The sequence below is a fragment of the Fopius arisanus genome, unplaced genomic scaffold (assembly GCF_000806365.1).
Source record: "Fopius arisanus strain USDA-PBARC FA_bdor unplaced genomic scaffold, ASM80636v1 scaffold00027, whole genome shotgun sequence".
NCBI lineage: Eukaryota > Metazoa > Arthropoda > Insecta > Hymenoptera > Braconidae > Fopius > Fopius arisanus.
In genome coordinates, this window is record NW_011887766.1 from 952,716 (window position 1) to 967,733 (window position 15,018).

General features: G+C 36.5%; 1 protein-coding gene across 2 annotated transcripts in view; it reads right to left on the reverse strand.

Annotated features, from left to right (window-relative positions):
- Positions 1-13,710, reverse strand: part of LOC105265099 (lachesin) — a 113,920-nt gene extending 100,210 nt beyond the window's left edge. Inside the window, exon 1 of one of the 2 annotated variants that reach the window (XM_011302403.1) lies at positions 13,282-13,710. In XM_011302403.1, the coding sequence (XP_011300705.1) occupies positions 13,282-13,414 (133 nt within the window). In that variant the 5' untranslated portion in view covers positions 13,415-13,710. Of the gene's footprint in view, positions 1-13,272 lie in introns of both variants that reach the window. The other variant, XM_011302402.1, reaches the window with a different exon arrangement.
- Between the last annotated feature and the right edge of the window lie 1,308 nt (positions 13,711-15,018).

Here is a 15,018-nt window from a genome sequence, read left to right on the forward strand (position 1 = left end):
TCTACTACTGTACCTCAACTCCGAGACGATCACTTTAATTTGCTCAACGGGCATCTAATATCACGAAGAAGGCACAAGAAATATGTCCCATTCCTTTTTTTTTACTTCTGCCCGTCTTCCTCACTTCTTCTTTTTTGGCCCGATGATGAGAGTGAGGGGGGACATCGCCGAGAGAAATCCTCACAGACGGAGGGGCTGTTTCCAACTGCCTCGTGACTCTTGCCCTCTTCCTTATCCAACCCTTCGCCGCCTTATTATCATATTTATAAGTTAGCCAGTCCTATTTTCACATTTGAGATTAAACATAGAAGAGGACGCGCAAGGATAGCTTGAAGGAAAAGATTTAGGTCTTTCTAAATATTATTTTCGAACCATTGTTCGAATTGTTATTTAAGATATTGATGTCAAGCAAATTACATTTACGTTGTGACGAGGCGAAATTTTGTGTGCCCCACGAGTCACCGGGTAACAGAGAGTAATTATTCAGAGGAGAGGAATTAGTATGAAGAGACCCTATGAAGAGACATTCGTGAAGTGAATTATTGTGAGGACCATAATGAGGAGAGGAACTAATGTGGAAGAACTATTGGAAGAACCATTGAGAAGAGACCGGCGAGAAACATTGTGTGGCAGAATAGTTTGGAGAGGTTAGCCACAAAAATCAAGGAGAAAGAAGGAAGGAAGGAGCAGTTGGGCTTGCCCCCCCCCCTCGAGGTAATTCGTTGGTAAAAGGCCTGGATTATTTTTCGTATTAAAATTGTTGTAAGGACGTGTTGAATAAAGTAAACTTCAATCTTCATAACTCCCCCCGAGTAATCATTCAACCCCCCCCCCCCCCCCTTGTTTCAGTCATCCCTTAAATTATAGAAAATTCCCCTTAATCCTTAAATTATAATAAATTCCCGAATATCGTGCCTTCGATGGGAATTATGCATATATTTATTCCCCGGCCAAGGCCATAACGTGCGATCACGAGACTTCAATAAAAATACATCCAGAAAAACGAAAAATTTCGCTTGAAACCTTAACGATACCAATGAAATCAATTAATCTTTCAATTGAATGTGTGAAGATTACAGTCATATCAAAGTGAAGAAAACTATTCTTCCGCCATTTTTGGTGAGGATGTTTTGTTCTAAGTTTATTTTGCCGGTTTATCTATTTATCGTTATTTTTGGAGAGGCTATTCAACTTTAATCTCCATCCCCATTCCCAGACAAGATGGCATGCGATAACACCCATAAAGTAAATCCCCAAAGTAAATAAATAGCCAAATCTGCATGTAAACCACAAATGTGCGTATCACTTTTTCGTTAAAGTGTCATAAATTTTTTCGTAAAATATTCATGAACACAGTGTTTGTACTCTTGATCTCCAAATCTACCTGCTCCATCTCGAGTACGTTGGGTAAAGATACTGGAGGATGACAAATATCCTTATTTCTACGCCCCCTTTATCTTCAGGGCAATCTGAGAGTCACTCCCTTCGACTATTGTACGTGGAAAAAATTGCTGAAAGTTTTTAAAGTGGATTTATGCACGGTTAAAAAACACCGTGGGCTTTCATGGATTTTTTGACTCGTGCAGCCGGATCTTAATAGGGTTGTTAAATTTTATTTCAACTTCAACGCTTGGAGATCACTTTATTTACCATACCAATTGATTTGAGATTCAAGATTCGCCTCAGGCGATGATTTACGGTGGTGGCTGAATATTTCGAGGGGATTTCAAGTGCTTATTTACTTGAATCCATGAATGTAATCACTCCATTCCAATAACTAATGCCAATTAAATTATCTTGGAGGTAGTTTTACCTATATGGAGACGATCTTCATGGAAGTATCATTTCGATTGCTTGCTCGACTCACGACACATTTTTTAAATGATGACTTTTGAGAAATTGATTACGAGAAAACTCAAGAAAACATTGTTCAAGATTATTTACGTGATCCCTAGGATATTGTCAGAAAGTATAAAGTAAAATAAAGAGATTTATATCTTGCGAGTATAAATTCTTTTTCTCTGAGCTGTCTCAGGTAATTTTTATTGACTTTGGCCTTTAGCGAAAGAAAAACGAGGCACAACCTTTCTGTTGAATACCGTAGGACTGGAAATTTCTAATGGGATGGTGAATCTCAACAACATTGGACGGTTCACTCCAACGATTTCTCAGTGAGTGAGTTCAGCGGATGCTGTGGGTAAAACAAGAAAGCAAACTTTGGTGGGCCAAAACTTTCTATAACCAAATTGTCGACTGTTTGAGAGGACTATCGCATCCAGAGGCTACTGCTAAACTTGCTCGTTAACTCTTTCAAGACGAGGCAGTCGATAAGACATGCGAGAAACGGAAAGCAAAAACATACGTCCACGTACAACTTCGCGGTTGAAAAGAGGCTAAAGAAGTTGTGAAAATTGGCGGTTAAAAATTACATTTAATCCTTCTACAGAAAAATCTTCATTACTCAACTATGCATTTACGAATTGCACAGGGACCGCTAACTTCTCTATTATATACTCCAACATATAAAGTTGATGAAAACTTAAGAAACATATATTTTTTTGCAATTTCCAGAAGAATTCTCATTCTTGGCCCAAAGATACGAATTTCGTGACTTTACACTATCAAAAATTTTTCACAGAAATTGCGGGTATTTATCTTGAGAATTTAAAAAAGACAACATTTTTACGAAATTTTTTCTTGAAAAAATCATAATGCCATGGAAATATTTGCAATATAAATCTAAAAACATCAGAAATACTGTTACGAAATCTAAAACTTCGACTCTGTGGTTGTTTTTCGAAGGGCCTAAATTATTTACATTTCATAATTAAATAGCTAACTTTACGAGTTCGGGTCAGGATGGGGATCAGAATCCCGGCTGCTGCATTTCCATAAGAATTTAATAACACCGTAACACCGCTCGCAATTAATACCCTTCTTTTCTCTTAAAGACCACGGTATTGAACCCCAGAATTCGCCGGGGTAAAAACGGCTGAGCGCAGAAGAAAAACTTTTAAAATTATCCGTTCCACTTCTTACTCAAATTTTGCAAATTACTATAAGTTAGTTATTGACAGCAATACAAGATTTCATATCATTACCGAATTGGAATTTACAATCTGAATTAATTTCCTCATCAAATTGGTAATTTCATTAATGCTACGCCTATTTAATCAACATTCAATTCGAAAGTTGTAAACTTTCAGATTTTACTATCAAATTATAGTGGAAATCCACTCGAAGTTGAATTGAAAAAAAAAAATATACGCACGGAAAAAAACGATTTCATTGCCCTCTTCGATGTTCAAAAACATAACCCCTGTGTGGATTGGATTTTATCGATTACGTTTATTATCTCCCCGCATCCCCATCAAAATTTCGAATTCCCCATGGATTCTCATCGGGGACATCAAGACTTCATGATTACCCCAGCAAAGTAAAAAAAAAGATGAGAGGAAAAGTCTTCCAAAAAAAAACGTATTCATCATCTGGCTGAGGCGAATAAAACATGAAAGCAAAAATAATTTGAGTTAGTAATAAAGGTATAGTGAATTACAGGCGATTCACTAGAACAATTTAATAAAATTTCAGCCTGTTCAACAATTGCCAAAATACACCCGGAGGAGCATGAAAAGGATCCCGAGTAGAAATTCAAATAGGGTTACGATGCGCGCCGGATCCACCGAGCCTGAGCTGTAATCAGGTCCGGATCCGGAATGATCGTCAGGTTCGGACATTTCGTCTCACGCTGTTTCATGTGCGGGACGGAAAATATATATTCGTCAGGCTACGATCCGGTATAAATCAGGATCAGGAACAAAAAATGTGTGCCTGATAAGAATGTTAGCGGAATCTGTATCCCTACCTCAAATAATAAATTAATTTATTCATTCGCATTGATACGTGTTATACATTTGGAGGAGGCGACCAAATTTAAATTAATACTAGGCTGCGTTGGTCTCCGCATTTTCTGGGAGATCTTGCTACACCCTCGTTCTTTTTCGGTCCCCATCTTTGGCATTGTTGATAACGGCTCCCAGAATTGTTTCCAACATTTTCGCCTTAAGGATGGGCATTGACGATGGCAAGCCTGCAATCCGTCCCAATTTCATCTGCAAATAATAATCAATTATATTAGATTAATAAATAGTTGAGCGTCGGAATCAGAAAAACGTTCATGGTATCGATGGCGAGCTGTTCCCAATTGAATTCCTGCCATTTTCCACCACTTTCCTCTACAAAAATGGTTTGTATAATAGCATAATACCTTACCACAGATAAGCTGCCAGAGTTTCGTATCTTCAAGGATTTTTTTATCCTTCACCTGATTTTGAACAGTGAAATTGTCCATGATATTTTTTGCCATCAACTGTCTCAGAACGTTGCTGATCATTTCCGAAGACTTCATATTCGCAACATGAATAAGGTTTGCAACACCTTGATTCTGGGGACATAACAACGAAGGAATAGGAAGTTAAAAATATGCCAATTATTACAATTTATGTAACTTACATTTTACTTATACTTACAATAATTTCTCGAAATGCAGGCTCATTGCTCAGATGTTCCTCGAAATCCTCAAATTGCTGTGGAGTTTCATTCAGGTATGGTTTTCCTCAATCAATTGAAAATTAGCCACGAAATATTCTTTGTCTCAATCACAACAATGTTTCAAGGGAATCGAACAATCCATTGAAAAACTTATATACTTGACGATGACTTGGATTAACTACATTGTGTAACGACGCTGATTATTTGTTCATCTCTTGAAGAAATTCGCATCTGCTTAGCTGCAAAATAAACTATTCGTATTTTTATTGTGTGCCAGAGAAAAAGACTTCCAGATAAGCTGTAGGTTTAATATTCACTTGATCTTCTACTAATTCCTATATCATCATCGGAATCGAAGGTATTCATCCTATTTCGTGTGATATCTGAAACATCATTCAATACTTCAGTCGTAATGTCTAGCAACAATAACAAATATTTAATGAAAAATCTTATGTATATACACAATTGGCCATCGGTCTATTGGGTCGCAGGGGATAGTAAAGAAAGGCTCCAGATACTTTTATAAACACCTGACTTTTCCTTCCGTTGGTGAGATTTGTCGAGATATGATGGAGACTGGAAGATGACATGGAATTTCAACTTGCTTCCCTAATGGTCCCTCATGAATCAAAGCTGAGTGTGTATAAAAAGCTGTAGTGAATAAACTATCGATTTGTTCTTGATCTCTGTTGACTGTACCAGGTTCTATGGGCTTTTTGTGGTAAAATTTTTCCACAGTCGGCGCTTTTTATATATGGGGGAATTTTATATGCAATTGTCAAATTCATCCTTAATTATATCCAATATTATCTTAATGACTGATAATATTGAATGGTTACTCAATCTCACGTAAGATTTTATTTACCAAACCGGTTTGATAGAAATTGACTATCATCCGTCCCTATGATCTCTAAATATATCTGTCTAATAAGAGCAAAGCAGCTGGATTAATTTACTGAGATACTCGATAAATATTCGGCATCAGGGGTAGAGAAAAAAGAAAGTAAATACCAAGAACTCTGTGAAAAATTCTCCTGGGAAACAGCACCATCTAATTTTTCCCGCTGATTTTCCCAACGAATTTTCCTGCTCGTTAATTTATTTTAAGCACACGAGAAGAACATGCAATAAATTTGACCAAAAATTGTTATCTAGTTCTGTTTAAAAATTGAAAATTCTGAGGAAATATTTTCGTTCTTAAAATGCAATCATATATCTATCTAATGTAAACAATACTCGATCGGGGTGGAATATTATATTATACAGGAAGATGATTTTTACATCTATAAATGCGTATTTTGCACCAAGCAAATCGTAAAAAGGTCCCGGAAAATTAGTATGTTTTCATTGAAATACCTGTCGCTCCACAATCACCTAGCTTATACCCGGTAAGTTTTTATCGAGTTTTTAAATGTGATTTATGTCTAATTTCACTCTATAGTTTGTAATAATTTCATTTCTCGGGCAGAAGCATCATCAGAAAGGGAAATGTACCAGCAGAAAATCATACTGAAAAAAAAATGAATAAATTGCAATCCATATTCGGGAGAATCTTCGAAGTAAATTCGTGAACTTCACTTCTTAACGGGTTAGGAAAAAACTACTGAAATGTGGACAAATCTTTGAACGTTTACTATTCAGGTAAAAAACCAAAAGAAAGATCTCTGAATAATTGTGATGAAACTAGTTGAAATTGATCTGAGAAGTTTTGTTTTGTTGTTGACGTTTTTGTTGTTTTGCTGAAGTTTCCAGTTTTGACAATCGTTAAGGATTCTCACATATCGTTCTGAATTGAGCATTTCTCAGAATCGTCTTCGCCTAGTTTCATTATGATTTCACAACATTAACCATATTTTTGTAACCATCGTTAGGAGGGAAAATGAATGAGTGATGAGAACTCGCGAGTCCAAAAATTGCCACATATTTCGTTGCTTTTTTTTGTTTGTTCTAAAATTGTTAAATTTGAAACTAACAAGATAACGTTAAATTTTTTTGCTCTTGAACAGTTTATACGTATACCTTCTTATTTGGCATAGGTGACATGGCGAGAAATTGATGATTAACGATCTTTAATGTTAGATATTCTGAGATGCTCACTACTCGCTGTTTTACAATGATAATGCTGAGAGAATACTGGCAGAAAAAACAACACAATTGTCTATTATTGGAAAAAATAAAAATGAACATTCTCGAATCAGAAGCTTTTAAGAATTGAAGCTAAACTGACTGGTATTCTGAGGCGTTCAGTTAAGGTTGTTGTCGCGTAGAATTTTTTTTCGACAGTTTTCGTTAACAATTTTATGGTGAATAGTTTGAAAAATTAGCAACAAAATGAACCTTTTCCGTTTGCAATTGACCGTTTTGAACTTGAGATATAAATTTTTGAAATTCGAGTGATTTAACACGTGTTTAAATGGAGTTTTGCCGATCAGAATTTTTTAAAAATCAACGGCTCGACAGTTTGAGAAATAAAAAAAACGTGGAATATACATCGTGGGAGGAAATACAGAAAAAAAATCAAAGCGATTGACCGTTTGGTTTACGGAATATAATTATCGGAAATTCATAAATTTATATAATTGAAAATAGTTAATATGGAAAATATATAGTTATGCTTTAGCTATCCATGCACAATGCAATCAATCAAGTGAGACTATATACCGCTAAAAGATTGTGTTCTAAACTGGCCCGTTTTACAGCGGATAAACTTTTTACAGAGACTGTCGCGCGACAACCACCTTAAGCTATATCAAAAAGGGAAGGGTATGGGGAAAATTCATGTACAAAGAAAATGCCTTAATAAATGTGGAGATATGACACAAATCCGTTATAACATGTGTAGCGTTTCCCTTCACTGTACAAGAACAGTTTAGGAGAATGTAAACAAAACCACTATTTATTCAAAATACCTTCAATACGTATAATAAAATGAGCTTCCAAATGAAGTGGACTGAATTTTATACTAAGTGTTGTTGCTGAGTTATTCTTTTAAAATCAGAAGTTCTCTTATGAAATGTTTTTACGTACCTTAATGAGGCTGTCGATATCGTTAACGTTTCACTTCACCAAGACCTTATGGAAAAATTAATAATCCTGAAGCACTGTACCGTTATGAAAAGACAATCGAAGAGTATAGACTTTTATAGTGAGCAGTATGATCTTCGAAGGGCTTAACATTGAAGATTAACTGAATTTGTCATATTTTCTGTAGAAATAAGGGTCGAGGTATTTTACTGTTAGTACGAAGATGCCAAAATAACTCGTCATTTTTTCATAGTTGCATTACTCAGGTAGAAAGGAACTTGTGCTATATCGAATGCTTTAAAATTAATAACAATGCAATAAATCCTCTGGAATTTGGGATTTCCGAATAACGAGTGGAAACCCCCTTCTCCTGGCTAATAAATTTGGGAGAAAGAACTGATTATAGGGAGGAAATTCAATTTTTTGCGGTGGTTTTCGTGTTTTTGGAACCTTTTCAATTCAAGCAAAATTTTGTCGACATATCTGTAAGTCTATTTGTTCTCTCAAGCTTATAATCATTTTTTGTTCACTTTAGTCACAGAACACTGACAGTCTTTCTTTTTCCTAGTAGACTTACTTGAATCGCATGGATAAGTAAATATCGGCCCTACAATATGTAGTGATTCTCATATGAATATTGTCAGGAGCATCAACATTTCTATAAATATGATAAATCTGCAAAATAGTTCCATTTTCCAGCAATGCAATGTTATTTGGTGAACCGGGAGTTTAAATAAATATCTTGTACAGGATTTTTTTCAATAGAATTTTTCCAGAAGTCTGTGGACGTAATTCCCTTATTATCTGACTTTTTAAGCGCAATTCAGGTTTGCTGATATCGATTAAACTTTTTTCGTGAAATCTACGACATTTTTGTGCTAGTGAACGATAACCAGTCCTCAATAACTGTTTCATCGTACCCAAAGCACTTTCAAAAGGAAAAGCAGATAGTTCACTCACAGAACACTATATTCAACGCATCATCTGCCAAATGAATGAGGCTTGTACATTTAAAACTTGAAATTTCTTACCCTACCGATGACGAGCGAATTTAACAAATGTGGCGAGATATAATTTTGCTTGGTGGTTCCTAGTTAATGCTGTATGTTCCCTACATTAAATACGACAACATAGAAAAGTAAGAAATGCTTGTAGAAGTCCCCTGACAACATTTTTTTAAAATAATTGGGCATACATATAGTGCTAAAAATCTAAACTGTGTGGCTTTCTACTTCGATACTTCAAGTAAAGATACAGTTGACCTTTGAAATTCTTCAGGTACCTGGCTCTTTAATAATACTAAGTAATGAGAAAGAATCTTTTGAGAATTTTGATTAAGTCTAAATTTACGATCTCCCGGCATCCACGTATCGATCAACAATTTTTTCCTGACTCCCAACCAGCAAAGATGCATTGTGTCTAATAAACAGAGACGAATCATATCAACTGGAGGACATATTCTGACTAATGCTGAAATTCCATCATGATGTAGATCATCGTGTTGATATCTGAATGGTTTATCTGTACGTCCTTTAAATTCCGTAGAAAGGTAGACAGTTCGTCTTCCTATTCTGGTCCCTTCCACAGCGCAACATTCGCAAGCAGCTTTAGCGCCATGGTTTTTGTTTTTCGCCAACGACCTTGCTGGTCTATCACAAATCAAGGCTTTAATCTCAATATTAAAATGATGATTATCTATTTCAACCCCCGTATACATCAAAATACTGAGTTCACATATGAAGCGTTGGAAAACCCGTTATATGTTTTGTGGTTTCCCCACTCCAGAGTATATGGCAATTGGAAATGGCTTATATGTATCAGACTGACAAAAAACTTTCCCAAAAATAGACCAGAATTGCAGGAAGCTAGATTTATACGTCGATACTCCCTCTGTGTATTATGAGTTCCAGCGTCCCATGTGCGTAAACAATAGCATTAACCGTTCGCTTCAAATATTCAACTATACCAAAATACACAAATTCAATTTTATTGGCTTCTTCTGAGCACTTGATAACATAATTTGCTGTTGAAGTTTTCAGAAATGATTCCGCAGTTGCAGGCAATTCTGGAAAAACAGTATTTTTCAATTTCTCAACAGAACATCGAGGTGATTTTGAGGAGTTTTTGCTTCTAATGCCCATTTATGAAAACTAACAATAGCTTTTCTTCTTTTATTTAATGGTTTTTCATCAATTGAGTCATTGGGTCATCAAGCAGTCCATTCGTGGCGTACGTTCAAGTCTTCTCAAGTTATTCTATACTGGATGCAATCGGGCTGGATTATTCCGAGCGCCATATTAGGATTTAAATAAGGCTAACCGGATCAGGAGAGGACTTAATATTGTTACCGACGCTATATTAGGATTTCAGTCAGGCTAACCTGATCAGGAGTGGACCTAATATTGGCGCGGACACCTTACTACAGCAAGCGTCAAGTCGCATAGATCAAGACTTTACCAGGTACTGCTCCGCGAGCTATTACTAGTGTAAATAAGTTCATTTTCGGATCATCGAGATCGCGGCAGAAATCTGACGACACCGATAAATCCAGTGAGGTGTCAACGAGCTGTACGACTGAAGACTATTTTGTATCAAACATTAAGGATCGCTCTCCCGAGAGTTTCTCTTGGCTCTCTCCGATCATATGAATTCACACGAAAACGTGGAAATCCTGAGAATCAGATTCTGAAGAAATATAAAATGCATGAAACGACAATTCCCTGAAGAAGGGCTGGCAGACTGGCTCAGAGTCTTATGTATCAAATGTTTTCTCAAAAACTGACCTCTTTCATAAGGTAATCACTCATGATGAGGTAAAAAATAAACCACATGAGAATTGTGTACGCCATTCACACTTTCATTTCAACCTACGTGCACTGTAACCCCACATAAATGCCATTTTTACACCGGAAAGTGGGGAAATGAAAATTGGGGTCCACCCTCCTTTCAGAACGTGGTGACACGTGCGCTTTAAACGCACAGCATTTCCGATTTAGCACGAAGAGCGGACTAATTTCTTGTCTGAATTCCACCATGAATTTATGATAAATTTACGGTATTTCTTTAATCAATAAAAAAATTTTAATGAAAAATCAAAGTTTAAACAAGTTTTGATAATTCTACAAAAATCCTCCAAGTGAATATTCCGACGACAGAAGTATAAAAAATTCGTGAAGATGTACTTGCAATGAAAAAAATATACTGAACAGTCTATTTGCCCTCGGTGATTTTTCCGCCTACAAAGAGCACCATAAATGTCTAATTTTAATTGATAAAACGAAACCGTGGCGGCTGAGTATTCAGACACGGTGAAGCCCGGAGGACACGTGTAGTTATTAGATTAGGAGCAACTGCCTTGCCGTACCTGATTAGGGGGCCTGATCTATTAAAACAGATGACACGCCCGAGGCTATGTGAGATAATGCCACCACTAGATCCCTCCAGATGCTGGGGGATGTACACTTGCTACCCTCTCGATGGGGGAGACGTTTTCGAACAATGAATTTTCCCCGTCTAATATAACCACGGTAAACTGGGGAACAATTTTAAGATGAGGGTCGAATGTTATCTAGCCCATTAATAATTTATATTGGAAATACTGAGTTTTGGTAACAGCGAAAAACTGGAATTGAGATAAAAGAGTTTAACTCAAGTAAATTTCGGTCTTTTACGCTCTAGCGGGGGTGTAAAAATTTATGAACGGTTAGCGGAAATTCTTGGTTACGTGACCGAACGTTATTCTAGAGATATCCAGTGTTTATAGAATAATTGAAATTATTTTGTAACATAAACATCGGATATATTCTGAATCATCAGTTAAAAAAATAAAATAATAATCATCACGAGAATTTGAATTTTTCAATTGTACTAAAAATTTCCCTAAAATTAACCAGAGACAATCAAAAAAAAATTACGCGAAACATATGAGAATTTTTCATAGCTGCCAACCTAATTTTTCCCATTATAGAGCTTTTTCTGAAATGATTGAATAAATTATTCAGTGATGTTTTCCGTTATCATATGGAACCATGAGTGGTAGCTTTAAAAATTGATTTTTTACAACAATGATTGTAAGGTAATTCATGTAATTGGAAATAGCACCACCAGAGATGATTCACGTTCAAATACTAATATCTAAAATTTCTAACGATGATATACCCGGAATAATTACCACAAACTTTATGGGTACTGTAATTTAACGATAAATGTTTGACATTTAATGTTAACATTCACCGAGGAACTAACAAATTTATATACATACCCGAGCCATTTCGAAGTTATGATGTGGGCAGACATATGGAGTCATACCCGGAAATTCAATCAGAGTTGAGTTCCTACTTCAATTATAGCAATCGAATTATAACTCCGGTTTGATTCGAATAATGATTCTAAATGAATAATAACGCGTAGTGTATATTTTTATGGTCGCATAAACTAACCTTTTGGATACGAGAGAAATTCAATTCATTCAAAAATTCACCCTAACCGACCATAATACGCAGTGCCAATCCAGAAATTTTTACTCAACACCATATAATTATCAAGAGAAAAATAATAACTACGCATAAAAAAAGAGTCCTGAACTGTCAGTGCACTCGACGACTTGTACTCCTGGTTGGTGGAAGGAAGATGATTTAAAAAATAAATATCTCTTGGTACATGTCCACCTTATAAAATAATTCTGCATAGAACCAGGAATCGAAAGAGCCATCGAAATTTCCCGTTCTGTTTTACAATGTCGTTTGACAAGACCATCCCTAAAAGCTTCATGAATTATGTACCATGTAACAAGAGAACCGACTAACAGCGACTTGCGGTCTCAACGCTTTATGGCAAAACCGTAATTTCAACGGCCTTGATATTAGCTGAACCGTGTAATCTCGAAGCATTTCAGCTGAAGCTTACAAAATCCTCCCATCACATCTTCCCATTTTCCCTCAAAATCTCCAAATCCCTACATTCAAAATTCCTTCGATATTTCTATCCAATAATTTTACGCAATACCTACGTGACAGCAGATATCCAGGGTAATGGAAGATCCCCTCTTTCCCTGATTTAATGTCTAAAATTAAACCCGGAGATTACCAGCTGATTCGCTCCAACCCCTGGAACTAATGCGCTGTCCTAGAAATGCATTTCAACGCGGGACAACGAAGGGGATGAGAACGATATTCACTATTATACATCTGGTATACAGGGTCGCACGAGGTTAGAGGATGAACCACATGTTTATGCAGTATTCCCGAAATTCGCGATAAAGCTACGCCATCCGTAAATGCCGATAGACCATTACAAAATCCCAGTATTATTATCCCGGAAATTGGCTATCAAATCTCTGAACGATCATGACTATCGGGTGCTCTAACTCTATCATAATTTTTATTAAGAATGAAGATTGTTCGAATCTTCCCAAAGCTGCAATGTTCATTCCATTGACATTTTTCATTACAAAAGTGCCTCCCCGTTACCATTCATTAAATTTATCATAATTCTTTGAATGAAAAAGCGATGGATTTATCCGAAAATAATAAGCCAAGAATTATAAGAAAAAAATATCCACGAGATATTCGATGGAATAGATCCGAATACAGATTAAAGAGATTAACTGCAATTTAATCATGATCTTACATCTCGAGGGTTCTTAAGTCAAATAAAGACTCTCTTATTCATCAATTCGTAGATAAAAATGATATTTACATTCGTTACCTGTTGTAAACCCTGCAGCACCGATGTCAACAATTTGGAGTAAAACACATGCTGCTAGAAAAATCGTCCTTGACGTCATTGTGATTCCACAAATCGTAGCACCCAGGAATTTAAACATTGCACTGTTGTTCATTATTCTAAATTGCACTATCCTGTTGCTTATCGCTATTACAACATTCTCAATAATAACCAAATTCTCCTCAACACTCGACACTCAACTCTAACACTGAAGCAATTCAGTACTAAATTCACTCGTTGGGATTATTGTTGAACAAAATCAAATATTGTATTCACTCCAATCGTGATCACGACGTCTAAATAAACCATGATGAGCACGGATTCCGAGTGAGTAATCAGGAAATGTCACAGTTCATTTACAATTGGGAAAATCAGACACGTACGGTGCACGAGCTATCGACAATAAACGGAGCAGTGACACAACCGCTAACGGGTAAGGCTCGGCGCCAACTGAGGAGCGAGCTCGCATCATTCGAGAATGTTTTTTTCCAGGATCTGTTGTTCCTCAGAGCTGCGCAGCACCCAACCTTGATGCTCCACCACCAAAACCCTACAACCTACCACCGCTTACACCCAATCCCAAGAACTCTGACACCGCCCACCACCTCCAACGTAGGCGGAGCGACTATTCGAATTAAGATTTTTGAATTTCTCGCTCTGTCACATTAGGTTTGGAAGACAACTAAAGGTCACAGGAAGTAATCCCTCAACTCCAGACACTCATTTCTACTCTTTTCAAGGGCACGCAAAGAAAAATTAATGAAATGGAGTAATACGGACACACTTTAAATATCGTTCTATTCTTGATTTTTTGTTTGCAATTTTTTTTAATGTTTTTTACAAATTCTGATGATGAAATTGCCGGAACGTTCTTATTAATTCAGAATCTTGGATAAATTGGAGATAAGTTATTGTAGAAAATGGAGGAGTTGTTCTCAAAGGGAGAGGCGGATATATTTTTTTTTTACTTAACTAAAAGTTTAATTTAACAATAAATTTTCGTTCAAGAATGGCCAGGGTTTTATAATTCTTATAAAGTGTAACAGGGTGAGATTATTTTAACATCACTGTTTTGCATGTGCCATTTCTCTTCGGGTGGAACGCGTGATGTGCCTGGAATCTCGAATCCCTCTTATTTTATTTTTGTTTAGTTTTTCCGTTCTTTCAAGCACAGTGCATCCCCCAAGGCCGTAGTCGCCTACTTGGTAGTCATTTCTGAGTCGACACCCAGGAAGATGAATGTATCTGCAAGTGTAAACGTGTGCAGGATGGAATGGAGGTGTGTTGGAGAACAACCTTGGAGAAATAAAAAAAAATATGAACGAATTGGAGAGTTGGTGGAGGCTTTCATTTCGTTGATGTAAGTTTGAAGCTTTCCTCGCGGAGTTTTCTGACAGGCTCGTCTGCTCGAGGAGATTCTGCGAAGCAGAAGAGAACCAACCAGACGTGTACTTCCATAAGCTCATTTGGAAGTGTACGCCTATACTGAAAAAGAAGAACGTCGCCATCAATCTTCAATTCCCTCCGGAGTTCCAAGGAGATTACTGCTGTTATCAGAACTTGAATTCTCATATCGACTGATTAAATTTGAGAATTAATGTCAGTTTAGTTCATGTCATTACGGTTATGAACCCATTGAGTTCCTATCCAATCTTCATTATTAGCCGATAATTAATCGATTGATTAATGTGCAAGAAGTTCAATTTCTCTAAAAATCGA